The sequence below is a fragment of the Arvicola amphibius genome, chromosome 2 (assembly GCF_903992535.2).
Source record: "Arvicola amphibius chromosome 2, mArvAmp1.2, whole genome shotgun sequence".
Lineage (NCBI taxonomy): Eukaryota > Metazoa > Chordata > Mammalia > Rodentia > Cricetidae > Arvicola > Arvicola amphibius.
Window position 1 is genome coordinate 131,087,696 of NC_052048.2, and position 22,148 is coordinate 131,109,843.

Here is a 22,148-nt window from a genome sequence, read left to right on the forward strand (position 1 = left end):
CGATGGAAAGAGAGAACCAACAGCTAAAATCTGACCCCAACAGCAACATCTGAACACTCACATATACACAACAAATAAATGTAAAAATAAAAACAGAAGGTCAAGGTCTCTGGGCTACAAAAACCTGCTTGAGGACAGGCTGGGCTATGTGAGATATTGTCTCAAAAACAATTTTTTAATGTTTCTTTTTTTAATAATTTACTTTTATTTTATGTGTATTGGTGTTACCTGCATGTATGTCTGTGTGAGGCTATCAGATTTTGGAGTTACAGACAGTTGTGGGCTGCCATGTGGGTGCTGGGAATGGAACGCAGGTCCTCTGGAAGAGCAGTTAGTGACCTTAGCCGCTGAGCCACCCCCCAAGCCCCATAATTTTTCCTCTGCAATTAGAACTACTTACTTTTTTAGTTCTGGAATCTCTGCTGGCTTTACAAGTTTTATTAACCCTTTAAGCCTCTGTTGTTCTTTCCTTAGTTCAAAAGTCCTCAAGTGAAGCTTCTTCCGGGACACACCATCTAATGTGCTCCCGGACTTCATTTCTGACATGAATGCATCTAAAGAATCCTGCGATGACGATTCTGATAGAGCTGCCGAGAAAGGAGTAATACATGCTTAGAAAGACGGCCCGAATACTTTAAAATTCAGTCAAATCATCCACAAAGAGGTCACAAATATAAAGCAAAACACACTAATATTCAGAATGAACCAACAAGCTACAGCTGTGTGAGACCTTGTGAAGTAGTTTAGGCTTCAGTCCCTTCAACTACTAAATAAAAAGAGATTAAACCAAACAAGTTTTAACATTTTTCTAGCTTTACAATATTACATTGTGGGGCTAAAGAAATGGCTCAGCAGTTAAGAGCACTTGCTGCTCTTGCAGAGGTTTTGGGTTCAGTTCCAGCACCCAATGGCAGCTCACAATCTTCTGTAACTCCAGTTCCAGGAGATCCAGCGCCCTCTTCTGGCATCCATGAGTACAAGACACACATGTGGTACATAGACACGCATATAGGCAAAACACTCATAAAACACACAAAATATAAAGCTATATTGCTCCTTAAAAGTATCTCTAAAACCTGAACCTTCCAGTGTATCCCAGTGCCTAACATGACGCAGAATATACTTAGTAGACAGGCACCAGGTGACTTCTGACAGACAGTCTTACCTTTGCTTGACGCCTTGAGCCTCTCAGAAATTTCAGAGAGCTCCCTTTCAGCATCATTTAACTTCGCAACCTAAACATCCAAATCAGCAGGGTTAGCAGATGCTTCCTTCTGATCACCTTATCATCATGGTGATTACAAGTTTTAAGATAATTAACTCAGAAGTCCATCTAAATTGTCTTTGGATGGAGTTGATATTTCATTTGTTTACTGTATTCTAGCTGAACTAATTTTAGAATTAAAGAACTCAAACATAATGAGTTACTGAAATTTTACAAGAAAACACTGAAGACATTTGCTTTCATCAATGAGCCAAGAGGCAGATGTTGGATAATGTTTGAAGCTAGGAATACCACTACATATATTGTGAAATCCATGCCATCTTAAGGCAATTTCATGAAGGCTACGCCATTCCAGGCTAAAACAATACTATCCTTCTGAGTTCTCTTAAATGCCAGAGCTTAATATCAGGTTCACTGTGGACAGCCAAATTTGGAACTTTTTCTTTGCTTCTTGGAGAGCAACATCATATCCAAAGACTGTTCATTCATGGATCAATACAAACTTAGAGGAAATTCTATATTAGTGAGTAAACTCTTTTTCCACCAATTTGAATAGAATTCATTATTTGTTACCATTAAATTTAGAGATCACAAAAGCTGTAACATCACTAGATTTTCACGCTGTAGTTTTTAAAAGTTATAATAACCATAAAAATAGCTACTTCTATAAACAACTTGCCAGTGATTCAAAAGTTTCTGGCTTCTCATCGATCTTCCCGGCCTTCTTCATCCGGTTCAAACGCTTCTTCTCGACCAGGCCAGTCCGATCAAGGAACGTATCATCATCGCTATCATAAAAATCTTCATCTTCCCAGTTCTTAGCTTTCCTTTTCCGGGATACTAAAATTAAAATCATTCATAATGAAGGCAGTGGAGGGGAGGGGCCGGGTATAGGTATACTGTGTGTGTGTGTGTGTGTGTGTGTGTGTGTGTGTGTGTGTGTATATGAGAGAGTGAGAAAGAGAGAGAGACGGGGGGTGGGGAGAAGGGGGCTGGGTATGCAGCTCATTTGGTAGAGCTCGTGCCTAGTATGCACAAGGCCCTAGGTTTGATCTCCAGCAGCACCTAGATGTGAAGGAGCACACCTGTGAGCACAGCACTTGGGAGGGAGAAGCACGAGTATTAGATGTTCAAGGCTTTCCTTGGCTAAACAGCAAGTCTGAGGCCAGCCTGAGATACACAAGAAGACATTTATCATATCACTTATATGAGGTACCAAAGTAGTCAAACTTGTGCTGAGAAGATGACTTAGCAGATGAAGTACTTGCCTCAGAAATGTGAGGACGAGCGTTCAGATCCCCGATACCCAGTGAACAATGGGCAGGGGTTGCAGTCCACCTGTAAGCCCAGCACACTTCTATGTAGAGGACTGAGAGACAAGAGATCCCCAGAACAAGCTGGTCAGCTAAACAAACTAGGTCTCAGGGTTCAGCAGGAGAGTCTACCTCAGTAGAGACTGCCCAAGGCCAGCCTCTGACCTCCACATCCGTCATACAGTATCAGATCATAGGGACAGAAACAGAATGGAGCCCCGTGGGCTGGGAGGATGGAGAGTGGAGCTAATGGTCACAGGACACAGTTGCACCAGTGATATGAACAGGGCAGAGCTGGGCAGTGGGATTATATAAGTAAACTTAGTATCATTAAGTCATAGTATGTTTTATGGTACATGTATTTTACAACAATAAAAAGTTAAAACAAAGCTGGGCAGGGTGGCACACACCTTTAATCTCAGCACTTGAGAAGGCAGAGGCAGGCGGATCTCTGTGAGTTTGAGGCCAGCCTGGTTTACAGAGCAAGTTCCATGACAGTCAGAGCCACAAAAGAAACCCTATCTCAAAAAAATAAATAAATACATAAAATAAAGTAATTAAACAAAAAAAATCAATCAATAAATAGTAAGAAGATGATGTTGGAGAGGTGGTTCATTGGTTAAGAGCACTGGCTGCTCTTCCAAAGGACCTGGTTCAATTCCCAGTTCCCACATGAAGGCTCACACAACTGTTTGTAACTCAAGTTCCAGCAGATCCTCACACATGCAGGCCAAGTACCAATACACATAAAAATTAAATGAACAAATAAAAATTACTTTTAAAAAAGGTAAGAAGATAAAAAGATCACTAAATATAGAAATAAACCAAGGAATATGGAATTGGCCTGAAACTCACACCTGGACCAGGACAGCCTTGGATTACAACCATCCTCCTGTGTCTGCCTGGCTAATTACAGATACGTGCTACCATGTCTGGCTCCCAGGATACAGGTTTTCTGTTGTTGTTGTTTGTTTGTTTTCCAAGACAGGGATTCTCTGTATAGCCTTTGCTGTCCTGGAAGTCACTTTGTAGACCAGGCTGGCCTAGAATCCACAGAGATCCGCCTGCCTCTGCTCCCAAGTGTTGGGACTAAAGTTGTGTGCCACTACTGCCCGACTTAGCTTTTTAACCAGGATTTAGTATTTTATAAATGTATATTCACCTATGTACCGAAATGTCTAAGACAATATAAACAACTGTCTTAGGATGTTGACAGAGGGAAGTTTTCTCTGCACTTTAGAAAATTCTGTTCAATTTATAGATTATCCATGTAGAGAGATTATGCTACCCTTTGCGTTACATTTTCCTTCTTTGTTGTTTTTCATATACTGACCCGCTTCCTGCCGCAGCAGTCCCAATGTATCAAGGATCCGACAAGCTTCCAGGGAGCACTGTGCCATCGCTTCTTTCTTCTTCCCCGAGTGGACGGCCTCAGCCACCAGCTGCTTCCCAGCGGAGTCATCTACAGGTAATCTGCACGGGTTCACAGTGGGTCACAGCTCAGCAAAGCCCGACTCTCATGAGAGCAACTGTCACGACGCCGTGTTTCCCAAGATGCTGTTTCAGTCTCTCAGGTAAATTCATTCTGTCTTGCCAGGGTTAGACCTGAAACCATTTCCTTTGACTTTTACTCAGTTCACCCCGGCTCCAGTACTACTAAACTGTAAAGGTACCCACTTGTAGCAGCCTAAAATGCAGAATAAAGTTACTCTTGGGGATAGTCTCTGCAACCTTATGCTAACTTGAAAGTGCTCATTTCCAGTTACAGACATTAACAAGAAAAGAACCCATGAGCTCAGTATTTAGTAGGCAAAAGAAAGAGGAGTCCCACAAAACAAGATACTGTCTCAAAAATATAGCTAAAAAAAACCAAAAGAACACACCTCACCCTGCAGAGCCAAGTGCTATGCCCCTGCTCATCAAATTCATATTCTAATTCTTCTCCTGCAGAAAGAAGAACAGTTTTAGTAAGACCTAAAAATTACTAGTTGGTACAATAAGAAGAACAAAGTTTAAGACCCAAGTTTACTATCACAATGAACATTAATTTTCAATAGACGTCATTATTCCTAGGGATCGTCACCAGGAAATAAGACTAGAGTGAGTGTAACAGGGAGGAAAACAGCTTCAAACCACAACACCAACTCAGGAGGGCTCGGTGGCAGGACTTTTATTTCTTTGTTTGTTGTTTGGTTTTTCGAGACAGGGTTTCTCTGTGTAACAGCCCTAGCTGTCCTGGAACTCACTTTGGAGACTAGTAGACCAGGCTGGCCTCAAACTCACAGAGATCCTCCTGCCTCTGCCTCCCGAGTGCTGGGATTAAAGGCATGCGCCACCACCGCCCAGTTGGTAGCTCATATTTATAATCCCAGAACTCAAGAGGTATAGAAAGATCACTACAAGTTCAATATCAACCTGAGTTACATTGAAAGTTGAGGCTAACCTTGGCTGTAGAGTGAGATCCTATCCCCGACTTAAAAAAAAAAAGCGGGATATACCTCAGTGGCGTAGTGCTTGCTATAAAGATATATATATATCTTATGTTCAAAACCAGTACCACAAAACATAATCCTGGTTGTATAGGCTTGTAATACTAGGTATTCAGAAATTGAGGCAAGATGATTATAGCTGCAAGGCTGACCTGGTCTACAGGAGGTAGGGTTGGGTTTCAGGAGTAGTTTAGTGATAGAATGCTTGCCTAGTATGAACAGGCTCTGGATTTGATCCCAGCATTATCAGAACAAAACACCCAAACCAATCATCTCTCTATACATACTTTTATTTCTCTCTCTCTCTCTCTCTCTCTCTCTCTCTCTCTCTCTCTCTCTCTCTCTCTCTCTCTCTCTGTGTGTGTGTGTGTGTGTGTGTGTGTGCGCACACGCGCGCGCACGTAGAGTGAGGGTCCTCCTCAGTCACCCACCTTAGGATCGCTCACTGAACCAGGAGCCCATCAATTCAGCTAGGCTGGCTGACCAATAAACTCCAAGGATCAATCTGTCTCTCTGCTCCCAAGCACAGGGCTTGTGCTTACAGACACACGCCACCACGTCTAGCTTTTTTTGTTTGTTTGTTTGTTTGTTTTGTTTTTGTTTTTCGAGAAAGGGTTTCTCTGTTTAGCATTGGAACCTGTCCTGGAACTTGCTGGGTAGATCAGGATGGTCTCTAACTCAGAGTTCCGCCCGCCTCTGCCTCCTGAGTGCTGGAATTAAAGGCATGCGCCACCACTGCATTTTTAGAAGCATAAATACACATTTTGCTGTTCGGAGTCTAGGATGGCCTTAAACCTGTGTTGACAAGCATGACCTTGAACTCCTGATCTTCTTGCCTCTAGTTCTGGGACAGCAGGCAATAACCACCATGCTTGACTAGTGTTGAAAGCAATTCGCTCATATATATATATTTCTAGTTACATATGTGTACATACAGATGTACGTACACACACACACACACACACACACACACACACACACACACACTGGATTTTTTTTCCTAATTGGTAGTTAACCAATTGCAGATTGAGAAAGCACTGTCTAGGAGCTGGAAAGATCAGCAGTTAGGAGCACTGACTACTCTTCCAGAGGATACAGGTTCAATTCCCAGCACCCACAAGGCAGCTTACAACTGTCTGTAACTCCAGTTGCAGGGAATCAGACATCCTCACACAGGCATACAAGCAGGCAAAAATGCACATAAAATTAGAGAGAGAGAAAAAGAGAGAGAGAGAAAGAGAGAGAGAGAGAGAGAGAGAGAGAGAGAGAGAGAGAGAGAGAGAAGCCAGGCAGTGGCGGTGCATGCTTTTAATCCCAGCACTTAGGAGGCAGAGACAGGTGGGTCTCTGTGAGTTTGAAGCCAGCATGGCCTACTGATAGAGTTCCAGGTCAGCCAGGGCTACAAAGAGAAACTGTCTCAAACACACACACACACACACACACACACACACACACACACACACACACACAAGCCTAAAAAACACTTTAAGAAAAAACTGTCAAATCGTCTGCTTTGAACATGTATACTTTTGTCATTATTCCCTAAACAACACATATATCATTTGTATAATGATCATTTGAATAGATTTACAGTATAGTAGGTATTGTAAATAATCTAGAGTATGTTTAAAGTATATGGGAGGGTATATGCAGTTTATATGCAAATACTATGCTACTTGAGCATCATCAGGGAAGGGTTTTGGAACCAATCACCAAAAAAGCCCTGTGAATAGCTATGAATGTGTAAATATATTTACAGAACATGAATACATACATAAACATACATCAGGGTTCTCTCAGTGTCTCTACTGAAACAATTCTCCCTGAGAACTTTTCTTATCACATGAAGGTAGAATCTGCTCTAAGAACTGAAAAGCCCAGGGGCAGTACGGGATGGCTCAGTTGGAAAAGCGCTTGCCTAGAGAGTATAAGGACCAGAGTCCAAGGCCCCAGTCCAAAGGCAAAGTTGCCCAGTCATCAGGCATAGTGGCACACACTTGCGGTCCAGCCCTGGAGGGGCAGTGACGAGAGGTCCCTGGGGGTTTGAGGCCAGCCAGTCTAGTGCGATTAGCGAGCCCCAGGACAGAGAGACCCCATTTCCAAGGAGGAGAATGGTGCTTCTGAGGACAACACCTCAGGTTTTCCAGAACACACGCACACTAGAAAGTATTGATTAGAACAGACCATATGGATTAGAAACAATAAATTCTAAGGCTGTGCTTCATTTCCTACCACTAAGTCCGAGATCTTTTGAGAAGAATGTGTTTAAACTATTTCTTTAAAATGAAAAGAAAGGTAAACTAGAGTTTGCTGTTTTCAAAACGAAACAAAACAACCTGGGCTGCTGGTGCAGCTCAGGGGTGGAGAGGACAGCTTCCCGCTTCCCGCACAGACCAAGGGGCTGAGCCTCAGCGCCACAAAGAATAAAGAATAGGCAAAGCCAGAGACAGGGCACAGGGCAAGAACCAAACAAGGAAGACAACAGCTAAAATAAATTGTTTACATGTATGAGGCCCAACGGAAAGCTTTAGGAAACAGCACTGCTATGCAAACATCTCACTGCCAGGGTCAGAGCCGCATTCCCTTACGAACCTTCCCTGTCAAAGAAGCCTTGGAGAGCCTTCTTCGGATCCTTTATATAAAACGCCTCCCGGTCCTGCTGAAAATCCAGGGCGATGGGGTTCTCTTCAGCCTCATCCTCTACAGCGTCCTCGCCTGCAGGGCACAAGAACAAATGTTCTTTGAGAAGGTGTGTGAATGGCATCCACGATCCTTCTAGGCGGAGTAAGGATAGAACACAAGAGCTGGCACAGTGACACACACCTGTAAGCACTGCTCAGGAGACTGAGCAGGATTGTGAGATTGCCTGACTACAGAGATAATGTTTCAGGATACACACACACACACACACATACACACACACACACACACCTATAAAGTGATTAAAAGATATTTGAGGGCATGGGATGAACAACCACAAATCAAAAATTGCGCAGTTCCTTCAACGGTGTTACCGTTAACTCAGATTCTGCCTCTCAGTCTTCCTCTGGCCCCTAATGAATCAAAGGGGAAAATATATACATGTATGGATTCAGGATAGGAGAAATTATTTTCAGAGATACAGCAATGTACACAGACCTGTGGGTCCAGACTGATCTTTATGGTTTTTGTCACTAGTGACTGGAAGAATCTTTTCCCTTTTAGTTTTCTAAATTACATAAGAGACAAGATTGTTTCCATGGCACCTTTTTGCTTTCCATCACTTTGAGACAACATTTACCTGCTACACTTTGGGAAAGCACTGAGTGCTGTAGCATATCGGCCTCTTTCTTGCCTACGCGGGTCTTACTCATCGTGACTGTTCCCTTTTCTGACGCTAACTCTGGCATGCTAATGGTTTCTGACTTAGTCTTGACACTTTACATGTATAGGCCACAGACATACAAGTGCCGCAGAGCACATGGAGGTCAAAGGACAGCTTGTGGGAATCCATTCTCTCTTTCCACCACGTGAGTCCCAGGGATCAAACTTGGGTCATTACAATTGGCAGCAGACACCTGTACCTACTGAGTGTAATCCATCAGTCCACAACTGCTTTCTTTTTAGATTTTTGAAACTGGGTCTCTCCATAATGTAGCTCTGGCTGTCCTGAAACTCAGATCAAGCTGGCCTTCAACTCATAGAGATCTACCCTGTCTCTGCCTCCTGAGTGCTGGGATTAAAGGTGTGGGTCACAAGCCCTGTTAGCTTCTGACTTCTGTCTTTTTATAAACCCGAGTATCCATCTTCCAAAATGTCTGGTGTTTGTGGATATATTGGATAGTCTCTTGAATTTTTTGTACTTTGTGAAAATAGCCTGGAAGGTTAAATATCAAATGCTGGTTTCTTGGTCAACAAAATGAAGTAAGTTTTCCATGCCCTCCAGTAATAATTATTTAATATTGCATGTGTGTGTCTGTTTGTGACTGTGTTCTTTTTTTTTTTTTTTTTTTTTTTTTTTGAGACAGGGTTTCTCTGTAGCTTTGGAGCCTGTCCTGGAACTAGCTCTTGTAGATCAGGCTGTCCTCAAACTCACAGAGATCCACCTGCCTCTGCCTCCCCAGTGCTGGGATTAAAGGCGTGCGCCGCCACCACCACCTGGCGAGTGTGGGAAAGCAATAAGCAAATTATACAGTGAGGAAGAGCTTGTATAGTACCCACAGTTCAATTTTTCTATAACACTAAAGTTAATGAACCTGGGCTTTGGTTACTTCATTTCCAAGTTATGTTTGCCCTACATCTATATCGAAGAGCCACGAAGAACTGTATGATCAGAAGCATTGAAGAGCGTCACTGGTAATGAACTCAGAACTTCCATTTGCAATGTCTTACCCATGCCCCACGTGCAACCCATCTCATCATCTTGGCCACTAGTATTTCTCTTCCCTTCGGTGGTATCTGTTTCCTCTTCTTCATCTGAGTCTTCACCTAACATCTTCTTCTCCAATAACATCTGTTGCTGCTTGCGCAGTTCCTTCAACTGTGTTACTGTTAACTCAGATTCTTCCTCTCGGTCTTCCTCTGGCCCCTAATGAATCAAGGGGGGGAAATATACACATGTATGGATTCAGGAAAGGAGAAATTATTTTCAGAGATACACAGTGTACACAGACCTGTGGGTCCAGACTGATACTTATGCTTTTGTCACTGGTTACTGGGAGAATCTTTTTTTCCTCAACTAAACCTTGAAGAAACTCAGAATCCCAGCATAGTAAATCCCAAGATTCTTACTTTAGACTTTTCTACTTACCTGAAGGATAAAGAGCCGGGTGCTGCCTCCAAAGCGAAAAACATGCCCAACGTGAACTCTACAGTAAGTGCGGGGAGGGATGCGAGTTTTGTTGAGGAAAGTACCGTGGGTACTTCCCAGATCATAGAGATAGAAGCCCTGCCCATGACTGTCAGCTTCTCCGTCGGGATCAGACCCCCGGTGCTGTAGCACCGCATGGTACCGAGACACGGAAGGATGCTCCAGGCATATGTCACAGTTAGCAAGCCTCCCGAAAAGGCAGCAGCTCATCCCTTTCAAGGTGCGGGTGCCAAGGATGGTGCCACCCTTCAGAGTTTCGAGACTGTACGGGGCCGTGGCTGGGCTGCCCCACGATGGCTCTTGGTATGGGGGAGCCCGGGCCGGACCGCCAGAAGCAGTAGCTACCCGCGGGGACGGGAGCTGCTCCGCCGGTGGACTCCCAGTCTCCCCGTTATCCGGCTGAGTCGATGGGACCTCGGGCTCCCTACAGCCGGGGTCCAGCAGCACCGAGGGGCAATCCTTCTCCACATCCTCAGGGACTGCGGGACCGGAGGTTGGAGCCTTACTTCGCACAGCTGGCAACACCGGCAAAACAGGCTTCTTAAACTCGCTACTGACTTCCTGAGGGGCTGGCGGCTCTGGCTGAGAGGTAGTATCAGCCATCCTCAGTCGGATGCAACCTCAAAACGTGTCCCTCCGAAATCCCGGGCCCTCGTTCTCCACGTTCCCACACACGTATCTCCTGCCCAGCTTCCTGCCGCTTTTATGGGCGGCAATGTTGGCGTTCCTCTTTGAAGACTCACAGAGTTGTAAAGATGTGAATACCGGGAAGGAACGTTATCGTGGTGTTGGGCAGAACGTGGACATTTTTAGGCGTTGCAACCGGCTGGTAATAACTTCCTGTGTCATCGGGCGCTTGAAAAGAAGCGCTTCCGGAGGCTTGGACCACTAATCAATAAACTAGCCTCTTGACCTAGTCGTCGCTCGAACCTGTCAGAGTCGGACAGCCGCGTAGACCGCTCCTGCAACACGGCGGTGAGTATTTGAGATTTGCTATCTGTTTCAAGTCCAGAGTTCCCCCTTTTTTTACTGCTCTCCTGGAAATCAGACTTCCCAGGATCCTGTGATTGGCGCCTAAACCTGATGGTCGTGATCACGGAACCCCCGACCCTGCTCCTTCCGGACTTAAACTTGATATCCCTTTAACTCCCTTTGTGAAGTTAGGGAAGAAGACACTTTCTTGTTAGTTAGTCCATTCTTTTTTATTATTTTTGGAATGAATTATTGAGGCAGCATGTTCAGTGACTTTACGAACCTGGCCTTGGAAACCTATCTTTTCTTTCAGCCTTGGTATTTATGACATTGGCATGACACTGGACCACAGCTTCCACGTCTGAAAAACTGGAAATAGTAATGTTCCTTTTTTCACAGGATTGTTAAAAATTTTAACTAAACAATAGTTCATATTGTTAGTCTTTAACAGATGCCCAGACAGTCTACCAAGATGGTAGCCATAACAGGCGGGAGAATGCAGGTGATTAGGTCAGTTAAAGCTAAGGTTCAGGGATAAACGCAAATCGATGTGAGAATACAAAGAAAGGATGTAATTGGGGGAAATATTGGGGGTGGTGATTTCAGTTATATTAAAGAACGAATTCAAGTCTGATAAAGAGAGTGAGGCCGGGTGGTGGTGGCGCACGCCTTTAATCCCTGCACTCGGGAGGCAGAGATAGGCGGATCTCTGTGAGTTTGAGGCCAGCCTGGTCTACAAGAGCTAGTTCCAAGACAGGCTCCAAAGCAACACAGAGAAACCCTGTCTCAGGAAAAAAAAAAATGTAGAGGGTGGCATAGGATTCTTGACAGAGGACACAGCTCATAGGGTCAATTATGAAAATGTCTGATGTTCTCAAAAGCTGAGTAGTGAGGCTAGAGAGTTGGTTCAGTGGTTAACAGTGCTTGCTGCTCTTCCAGAGGACCTGAGTTCCATTCCTAGTACCCACGCCAGGGCAGCTCACAACTGCCTGTACCTCAGGCTTCATGGGATCTGATGCCCTCTTTAGGTCTCCTTGGGAAGCCTGCATATATGTAGGACACACACAAACACAAGAAAAAGGAAATCTTGGCACTGGGCAGTGATGGTACACACCTTTAATCCCAACAGGTAGATCTCTGTGAGTTCAAGGCCAGCCTGGTCTACAGAGAGAGTTCCAGAACTACACAGAGAAACCCTGTCTCAAAAAACCAAAACGATAAGAAAATAAAATCTTAGCAAAGAAAATAAACTGAGGGTCAGCTGGTAAAAGCAATTGCTGCCAAACCTGACAACCCGGGTTCAATCCCTGGAACCCACGTGGAGGAAGGAGAGAACTGACTCTCACAGCTGTCTTCTGACTTCTACATACACACCCCCAAACTCATACCAAAAGAAGTAAATGTTAAAAAAAAAAAATTGCAAAGAAAAAAGAAAACTGAGTAGTGTGATATTGTTAGAACTTAGGTCATTTAATGTAGGAAACCCCTCTGTGTGCCTGCAGGGCACCGAGTCCATGCCTTCAGCAGTCACTGGATGATACTATACTAAGATATTTTATTTCTGTTTTTCTCACCTCAGGACAAAGAGCGTGAACCTTCACAAAATGTCCGGTAGTCAACCGATGTGTATTGAACCTGAAGAGACATTTAGGCATTGAATCTGGAGATGTAAATGGAAGACAGATTGTAGGCTTCATTGAGTGGTAAGGCTCAGAATATTGACATTTTCCAAGAGGCATCAGGATGCCTTCAGCTGGAGTTTGTCTGACACCAAGAAGCAAAACAAAAGCAGGCTGGAGGTGTGGCTCAGTGATAAGACACAGCCTAGCCTGTGTTCAAGTTTCAGTACCATAAAAAGGAAACGAGAGCAAGCCCAGCAGCAATGTAAGGGATAGGTCAGATTCTGAGGAAGACTAGAGGAAGGGACACCAGTTAGAAGGCAGCTGAAGTCGCTTCGCTTCAGTCTAGGAACACAGCTCAGTCTGTAATATACTTGCCATTGCAAGCTTGAGGACCTGAGTTCGATTCCCAAAGCCCATATAAAAAACCCAGGTATGGTTGCATGTGTTTATAAACTTAGTTCTGGGGAGGCAGAAGTAGGCGGGTCCCTGGAGCTCACTGGTCTGGAATGATCAGCAAGCCTAGGTTCCAGTGAGAGGTGCTATTTCAAAAAGCAAGAGAGATGCTGAGGAACGACACCCGAGGCTAATCTCTGGCCTCCGTGTGCATGCACACACAAAGAAACCTCCTTTATTCTGTCATGTATGTGTAGAATTGGAAAGCATAAGGGTAGATTAAATGTTCATGAATGTTCCCACCAGGATGAATGAAAATATACTCAGGCACGGCATAGGATAAGAACCATCTATTAGTATTTTTTGTTTGTTTTATTTTTAAGATAATGTCTCTCTGTGTAGCCCCGGCTGTCCTGGATCTCACTCCATTAGACCGGGCTGGCCTCAAACTCAGAGATCTGCCTGCCTCTGCCTCCAGAGTGCTGGCGTTAAAGGCGTGTGCTACTGCATCTGGCTATCCGTTAGTATTTTTAAGGCTACTCTCTTTTTCCTATTAATGTAGCACAACTGTGTCAAAATACTCTGGAAATACTCTAGACCTCCCATTTAAGTTTCACACTTTGTAAAGAGTTAGGCATGGTGGGTATTCTGGTAAGAAATTAGTGAAGTAAACTCGACAGTGTGTATGTTAGAGTCCCAGACACCATCACTGCAGTTGATCTACTAACGACTTAGATTGTTGTTCTGTCCTTCGGTCCAAGAGGAATTGTCATTATGTGATTGGCTTCTGACAATTATTTTTCTCTTAATTTCTTCAAGGAGAACATCCTTCCTCTAGAGTTTTGCAAACACTGATTTCAAATTGATCTTAACTTGCTTTTTATGTAAGAACTGCATGGACTTCATATTTTTTACTAGAGAAGCCTATGACCTACAATTGCCAGAGACTTAAACACATTACCTGTAGGGTATCAACTACATTAAACCTGGGAGCTCTTCTCTGCGTGCTCTAAAATGTTGAGATACTGGGGAGAGATACCCATCCCATCAGGACAGACCAACCGAAGTTCCTTTGATCTGCTCCCGCGAGAGTTCCGCCTGGTGGAAGTCCATGACCCGCCCCTGCACCAGCCCTCGGCCAGCAAGCCCAAACCCCCGACCATGCTGGACATCCCCTCAGAGCCGTGCAGCCTCACCATCCACACCATCCAGTTGATCCAGCACAACCGACGCCTTCGCAGCCTCATTGCCACTGCTCAGACCCAGAATCAGCAGCAGACAGACGGCGTGAAGGCTGAGGAGACTGAACCTCTTCCCTCCTGCCCTGGGTCACCTCCTCTTCCTGATGACCTCCAGCCTTTAGACTGTAAAAATCCCAATGCACCATTCCAGATCCGGCACAGTGACCCAGAGAGTGACTTTTACCGGTAAGACAAAGCATTGCTCTGTTGCCTTTTTGTTAAACGAGATCCCCTCCCCACCAGAGATCCTGTTAAGCTTATCGGAGCATTTCCACTTCTGTGTGAGGAGACTGATGTGGGAGTGATTGACTTGGCTGACACCGCTCATGTCATTCCTGGGGTGTCTCAAACATTCATCCAAATCTTGAGAATCTAGAGTTCGTATTTTTTTAATTTTCTAATACAATAGGCATTTATTAAGTGCCTGTTAGTGCCAGATATTTTACTAAAAGTGAAATAATACACTGATACATAAAAGGTTAAAAGAGGCTGGGGACATTGCTCAGTGGTAGAGCCATGGCCTAGCAATAAGAAGAAGAAAGCCTGTTACAGTAACCACCACATTCCCATTTCTTGAGGGGTAATATAATTTCATTCAACAAAATATTGTTGTTCTGTATTAAATTCATGGTATTACTACAATTTTATAATTTTTTTTGTCAAGTTCCTATTTTAATTGTTAAGGAGAATGATGACCATACCCAGGGACTGGGGCAATGGCTTAGTCAGTAAACTGGTTGATCCCGTGTTCTGTCCCCAGAACCCATATTTAAAAGCCAGGCATTTATAATTGCAGCACTGGGAAAACAGAGACAAACATCCCCGAGACTCTCTTAGCCAATCAGCAAACCCACTTGGTGAGCTACAGGACAAGGAAAGACCCTGCCATAAAATACACGGCCGTAGCCAGGGAGACTGCTCAGTCAGTAAAATGCTTACCATGAGAACCTGAGTTTGAGAACCCAGTTAAAAATCTGGGCACAGTGGTATAGGATTGTAATCCCATTGTGGGGAAGGCAGAGAAAGGAGGATCCCTGGCACTCGCCGGCTGGCCAACCTAGCCTAATCAGCGAACCACAGCCTAATCAGCAAGTTGCAGGTTGCAGTGAGAGACCCTGTCTCAAAATCCAATAGGAATGACACCACAGGCCTACAAGCATTGTGCACACATATACGTGTATCAAGCTTCTACACACACTCATACATACACACACAGTTTGAAGCTAGTTTGTTTTATACGTATAATACCAGCTACAAGGTGCCAGAACATCATTTTCCATTAAAGAAGTCTATATAGACTATGGACATAGCTCAGTGTAGAGCACTGCTGGCTTGTGCAGGCCCTGAGTTCAGATCCCAGCACTACAAGGGAGGAAACAAAAGTCCATATATTGCTCAAATTAAGTGATAGTAATTAGCTCTTTAGTAGGCACTTCTGATGCTTTTAACCAGATAGACTGGCCATGAACATGTTAAATGAAAAGTTAGTTGCTGTCTTCTTTCTCAGCTGTCCATAACATACAGTATTGCTGTTGAACAGAGCATAGTTAAATGCATGAGTGGCTCTTCAGGCCCCCACCTCTACAGAGCATAGCGACTTAAACAAAGGAGCAGGGATTTTCTTCTCTGCTTTATTTTTATTTACAACATAGTTCCCTTTCCAGAGGAAGGCAGAAGGCCAATAAATGTTGAGAGGGGTTGGAGGGGTTACACTGTGGGTAAGAACACTCATTGCGCTTACAGAGGAAGCAGATGCTATTCCCAGCACCTATATGGCTGGCTCACAGCTGTGTAGCTCCAATCTCCAGGGATCTGATACCTTTGCCATTCTCCTGCACTGTTTATTTTAGACATCCATGGCCTGTTCCAACTATGTAACTGGGGACTCATGCCCTGAGAAGAGCAGGAAGGTGACTGTTTACCTGCAACACGGCCAGGGATTACTGGAACTGTAGAGCCCCCGGTGAGACAGGTTGGTCCCCTTGGCAAGTACACAAGTAACGCTGCCAATGTCTCCACTTTCAGCGGAAAAGGAGAACCAGTGACTGAACTCAGCAGGCATTCCTGTCGGCAGCTCCTCTACCAAGCAGTGGCCACAATCTTGGCGCATGCAGGCTTTGAGTGTGCTAACGAAAGTGTCCTGGAGACCCTAACTGACGTAGCACATGAGTACTGCCTCAAGTTCACCAAGTTGCTGCGCTTTGCCGTAGACCGGGAGGCCAGGCTGGGACAGACCCCTTTCCCTGATGTCATGGAGCAGGTGTTCCATGAAGTGGGGATTGGCAGCGTGCTCTCCCTGCAGGAGTTCTGGCAGCACCGCATCAAGGACTATCACACTTACATGCTACAGGTGAGATGACCCTGAGGCAGTCGGCAAAGGTGTCGTAGTCTGGGAATGTTCTGCAGGGTCTACAACATGTGTTCTGGAGCGTAGCGCACAGGGAATGTAACCCACTTTCTTGTGACCTGTTGTTTCTCTGTCCTCACACTGACCTAGTGAGATGCCAGGGCCTCTTTCAGTCAGTGGACAGCCCATTCATTGCTTCTGTCTCTGGAAGACATACACAGATATCTGGAGTCGCAGACTGTCTTCCTCAACAAGTATTTACCAAAGACTTACTATGAGTCAGGCATTGTGGGAGATTATAGCAGTTCAGATGGCTCTGAGGGCTGAAACTGAAGACCCAAGGAGTCCTGGGAGGGCGCCTGAGGGTAGGGCAGAGCACAAATATCTCTCCACTTCCTGAGGGTTAGGCAGTTTCAATTCTCCACTTAAGATTGACCAGGAGCTTGGCGGTGATGGGGTGATGGCGCACGCCTTTAATCCCAGCACTCGGAAGGCAGAGGCAGTGGATCTCTGTGAGTTTGAGGCCAGCCTGGTCTACAGAGCAAGTGGCAGGACAGGCTCCAAAGCTACAGAGAAACCCTGTCTTGAAAAACCAAAAAGAAGGGGTGTGGGGGGTGAAGGGAGAGTGACTAGGAACCTTCAGTGTCTAACAAAAAGACTTTGCTCAGGGTCCAGATTGCTGCTTCACTCAGTGTTTGCCTATATGCCAGATGTCTGAGAGGTTTCTGTTGTGCAACAGGATTCCACTGTGCAGGTTGGCTTTACTCTCCACCCTTTTCAACCTCCTAAGTTGCTATGGTCACGTAATTGTTAATTTTTATAGACAGAAATGCAGTATTTTGTCTCAGATCTTATTTGCCTTACGTAACTTTTAATTAATAATCAAAACATTTTCTGACGCATTTTCTTTGTATGTCTCTATCATAAATTCTGACCCAACCCCTTAAACAACTTCCCATTGCCAGTGGAAGTTGTTCTTGTTGCTTTGTGGTGCTAGGGATGCCTGGCCTTGCACACCCTAAGCATGCACTCCCACTGAGCTGCACACCCAGTCCTAGCAGCAGAAGTTTTAAAATTCATCTTTCAGGCTGGCTCAGTTAGTAAAGTGCTTGCCTCAAAAGCTTGATGACCTGATTCATATCCCCAGGGCTCATGGGATGCAAGGCGGAAACAGGGGGAATTCCTGGAGGAAAGACAATTGCACTGACTCTTTGACCTCCATACACATACACTCAAGTGTGCAAGTACACACACACACACACATATATACATGCACACACACCAGAAGGAAAGAAAAATAAACAAAACTTGTACTCTGCTGGGTTCTCCTTGGGTACCACCATTTGACTATCCAATCTCCTTCTGAAATATCCTTGGAGAATTAACTCTTGCTTGCCAACAGATTAGCAAGCAGCTCTCTGAAGAATATGAAAGGATTGTCAATCCTGAGAAGGCCACGGAAGACACTAAGCCTGTGAAGATCAAGGAGGAGCCTGTGAGTGACATCACGTTCCCTGTCAGTGAGGAGCTGGAAGCTGACCTTGCTTCTGGAGACCAGTCCTTACCCATTGGGGTCTTGGGAGCTCAGAGTGAGCGCTTCCCGTCCAACCTGGAGGTGGAGGCTTCACCACAAGCTTCAAGTAAGGAACAGAGTGTGTTCATTTTGATCCGGGTTCCGTCCATCTTAGCAGTGAGTGACATCTTAGAATCATACTCAGAGTAGGAGAAAAGCTGGCATGGCAGAACGGAAGTTGCTGGGACAGACAGAGCTGTGGTAAATCCTTAAGATACACTCTGGTTAAGTAGCCATGTTTCCTTGACAGAAGTCGTCTAAGAAATTGCAGACCAAAGGGAATGAAATTGTTCTGCCTGGTTTGAATAAGCTGGTCTCTTGTAAACTGGTTATAGCTGTGATGACATTAGGGTCTGTCATCACTTTTTTATTTTTAGGGAATTATATGTTTATTTGTTTAGTTGTTGAGACAGGGTCTTGCCATATAGTCTATGTTGATATGAAATTCCAGACCTCCTGCTTCAGCCTCCCTTGTGCTAGGATCACTGCCCCACACACTGCCTGCTTCACTACCTGAGTCAGTTAAATTGCAAATTCATTTGAATACTTACTTATTTACAAACATAAACGCATAAGAAATTTAAGTATCAAATCTTCAAATGTGACCCAAACAGAATTAGGCCAGTGTTGAACATGCTGAAGGGAGGCTTATTGGCAAGGAAGAAGTTAACAGTTAAGAGCAGAGTTGCATTACCAGAATACAGACATCAAGGACCCTGTCTCTTGTTAGGAGAGACAAGCAGAAAACTGATGTCAGCATCAAGTAGTGATCACAGTCTTCAAAATGCAAGAGAGGCCCAGAGGATTCTCAAATAAAAGGCAGAAAAATAAGACAGCCTCATAAAAGGAAGGAAAGGGAGCTAGAGAGATGGCTCAGTGGGTAAGAGAACTTGCTGTACAAGCACGAGGACCTGAGTTCAAATCCCCAGCACCCATGTAAAAGGTGCTGGCTATGTGTGCCTGTAATCCCGTTACTGGGAAATGGAGACAGATGATCCTGAAAGCTTACTGGCCAACCAGTCTTGCAAAAACAATAAGTTTCCAGGTCAAGGCAGTAAGAGAGCGATAGAAGATACCAGCACCCTTCTCTGGCTTCTCCATATAAATAGGCATACATACCTACAGATTTATTTGTATAATACACACACACGGGGGGGTGGGGGGGGAGGACAGGATAAACTAGCTGAGCAAGGCCTGTAACTATATCTGCCTTTAAACATAATCTTTCCAATGGGGGTGGGTAAGGTGAAGGAGAGAAAGATGAAAGAAGTTGGTAATTTGGGACTGACATTTTGAACCATAGACATCTTTAATCCAGGTGTAGAACAGCAATGAAAACAGCGCAAAGGAGCCGGGCGGTGGTGGCGCACGCCTTTAATCCCAGCACTCGGGAGGCAGAGGCAAGCGGATCTCTGTGAGTTCGAGGCCAGCCTGGTCTACAAGAGCTAGTTCCAGGACAGTCACCAAAGCTACAGAGAAGCCCTGTCTCGACAAACCAAAGATAGAGAGAAAGAGAAGCGAGCAGCACAAAGAACACCCGTCAGCCCTGAGCAGGAGATGCAGGTGCTGTTGGCTCGGCCCAGCGCTTATACTCTTTGCCTTCATTTCTAGGTGCAGAGGTAAACGCTTCTCCTCTTTGGAACCTGGCTCATGTGAAAATGGAGCCTCAAGAAAGTGAAGAAGGCAATGTGTCTGGGCATGGCATGTTGGGCAGTGATGTCTTTGAGGAACCAATGTCCGGCATGAGTGAAGCTGGAATCCCTCAGAGTCCTGAGGACTCGGACAGCAGCTATGGTTCCCACTCCACTGACAGCCTCATGGGGTCCTCCCCCGTTTTCAACCAGCGCTGCAAGAAGAAGATGAGGAAGATTTAGCTTCAAAAGGAGACTTCAGTCCAGACCTATATCAGCAGAAAGCGTTGTTTAGATTGTTTTCATAAGTAGTGGTTGGTTGTTTTTTGGTAGTTTTTTTGTTTTTGTTTTGTTTTTCGAGACAGGGTTTCTCTGTAGCTTTGGAGCCTGTCCTGGAACCAGCTCTTGTAGATCAGGCTGGCCTTGAACTCAGAGATCCGCCTGCCTCTGCCTCCTGAGTGCTGGGACTAAAGGTGTGCATTATCAACGCCCAGCTGGATTCTTATTTCTAAATACAGTGGGCTTTCCGAATTCCGGAGAAAAGGTTCTTAACTTAGTTACATTTCACTTTGGCATTGTTTTTGTACTCTTTGAGAACAGCAAAGCCACTGTTCACAGATGGATTGTGATACTGGCCGTAGTCAGACCGCAGCACTGTCCCCAGCTGTTGTTTTACTGTGGGACATCACACATTTCTTAGCTTCCCTCAGCCGTCTCTCTGGCACGGTTGAGAAGAACCATGCCACTTTGATGTTCCCTGCAGAGGTGCAAACCTGAGATGTTTTGCTTAAATGTCAAAGCTTGCATAGTGTCACAAATATATGACATAGATGTCAGACTTTCATTCATTTATTCTGGAACAAGTCACATCACTGGGATCCAGTAGTAATACAGGAGATAGTTAAACATAACAGAGCTCAGCAGGCAAGTTTCCAAACCATTTCTGCTACTCAAGCCTCTTACAAAATGAGAGCCCTGTGGTGACAGCCATTATCTTTCCCCACAGTTCTTCCTTTTCTAGATTATTCCATCCAGCCTCATCCTTTCACTTTTAGTATGCTTTCTACTGACATAGACTTTCATATTCCCCCATGCTCATTTTCTGTGAAGAATGCAGACAGGGCCTGCTGCCGATGCTACAGTTGCTAGGTGGGCAGCATTTGGTTTTGTTTCAGAGCACCCTTTGGCTTGTTTCAGGTTGTTCTTTGCTGTTCTTTAAAAACACATTTGAGGAGCCAGAGAGATGGCTCAGTGAAGACACTTGCAGCTTGAGTTTGATCCCCGGGACCCACTGGTGCAAGAAAACTCCAAGTTGTCCTTTACATGCCGTGGTGCTTGCTGGGGCACAAACACAAATAAATTATTTTTGAAAAAAGTCATTTGCGTTATTCCAATTCTTTTTAAAATTCTCTGGCCATTTCATACATGTACATAATATTTCCCTCTTTCGAACAAGTCCCATTCCCCATCCTTCCTCCACAATCGCCCCCCCCCCCCACACACACATCTCCTTTCATGTCTTGTGTGACCCAGAGTTGCCTCAAGCATGGGTGAGAACTTACTGGAATAAGAGCAACTTAGCAGGGGGCTGGAGAGATGGCTCAGAGGTTAAGAGCATTGGCTGCTCTTCCAGAGGTCCTGAGCTCAAGTCCCAGCAACCACATGGTGGTTCACAACCATCTGTAATGGGGTCTGGTGCCCTCTTCTGGCCTGCATACATATGTGCAGGCAGAACATTGTATATACTATAAATAAATCTTTAAAAAAAAAAAAAAGCAACTTAGCAGCAATTGTCTGAGGAAAGGTTTGCACCACCCTCCCTCAACAACCATTCTTTGCCAACAGGCCCTGGTGGGGGGCTGAAGGGTGCCCTGGCATCACAGCGACGCTGGCAGGCCTGTCCTGTGCAGGTCTACAGACAACCACTGCAGAGCTGGTGACTGCAATGGCTACATCTCCCATCCAGTGGTTCTGAAATTCTTCTTACCCCTTATCCAAGGTTCCCTGAGCGTGGGGGAGGGGACAGAGATGTCCTATGAGCACATCATCATCTCTCACTCTGGCCAGTTCCGGGTTTCTGCATTAGCTGATGCCCACTGCTATAAGCCCCAGTGAAGGCCCAGCATAGCGCTATTCTCAAACAGCGAGTTTAGGCCAAATGACGGTGTGTTCCCTTCCTCAAATGCCAAACCAGGGTTGGGATGAGCTCCCTGTCTCAGAATGTTTCAGGGTTTACTATGTGCACTTGTGTTAGCGCATGGTATGTGTGGGGGCATGTATGGGAAGGCCAGAGACAGCCGTGTGCAGTTAGTTTCCTCCTTCCTCCTTCACACGGCTCCAGGGACCGAACACATGGCGTTAGTTTGGCATACTCTCCATTCCAGGTTTTTTTGTTTTGTTTTGGTTTGGTTTGTTTTTGGTTTTTCGAGGCAGGGTTTCTCTGTGAAACAGTCTGGCTGTCCTGGAACTCACTCGTAGACCAGGCTGGCCTTG

The 22,148-nt window shown here is 45.1% G+C and overlaps 2 protein-coding genes across 4 annotated transcripts in view; one reads left to right on the forward strand and one right to left on the reverse strand.

Moving 5' to 3' along the window:
* The window catches only part of LOC119808338 (solute carrier family 4 member 1 adaptor protein), a 31,065-nt gene extending 20,375 nt beyond the window's left edge, over nucleotides 1-10,690 (reverse strand). For both annotated transcript variants that reach the window (XM_038320797.1, XM_038320796.1), the window contains exons 1-8: nucleotides 9,817-10,690; nucleotides 9,399-9,594; nucleotides 7,620-7,742; nucleotides 4,422-4,482; nucleotides 3,872-4,011; nucleotides 1,905-2,065; nucleotides 1,166-1,235; nucleotides 401-587 (exon numbers count right to left, since the gene is read on the reverse strand). In XM_038320797.1, coding sequence (XP_038176725.1) covers nucleotides 401-587; nucleotides 1,166-1,235; nucleotides 1,905-2,065; nucleotides 3,872-4,011; nucleotides 4,422-4,482; nucleotides 7,620-7,742; nucleotides 9,399-9,594; nucleotides 9,817-10,479 — 1,601 coding nt within the window. In that variant the 5' untranslated portion in view covers nucleotides 10,480-10,690. The remainder of the gene's footprint in view (nucleotides 1-400; nucleotides 588-1,165; nucleotides 1,236-1,904; nucleotides 2,066-3,871; nucleotides 4,012-4,421; nucleotides 4,483-7,619; nucleotides 7,743-9,398; nucleotides 9,595-9,816) is intronic.
* A 64-nt stretch (nucleotides 10,691-10,754) lies between these two features.
* On the forward strand, nucleotides 10,755-21,024 carry Supt7l (SPT7 like, STAGA complex subunit gamma). 2 transcript variants are annotated; one of them, XM_038320717.1, is made up of 6 exons: nucleotides 10,755-10,851; nucleotides 12,428-12,551; nucleotides 13,683-14,290; nucleotides 16,130-16,454; nucleotides 17,854-18,091; nucleotides 19,636-21,024. In XM_038320717.1, exons 3-6 carry the CDS (start codon nucleotides 13,878-13,880, stop codon nucleotides 19,896-19,898), a joined length of 1,239 nt encoding a protein of 412 aa, XP_038176645.1. In that variant the 5' UTR covers nucleotides 10,755-10,851; nucleotides 12,428-12,551; nucleotides 13,683-13,877; the 3' UTR covers nucleotides 19,899-21,024. The 2 variants fall into 2 exon arrangements, with proteins under 2 accessions (XP_038176645.1, XP_038176647.1); XM_038320719.1 differs by lacking the exon at nucleotides 12,428-12,551 and having other exon boundaries at nucleotides 10,780-10,851.
* Nucleotides 21,025-22,148: the final 1,124 nt, after the last annotated feature.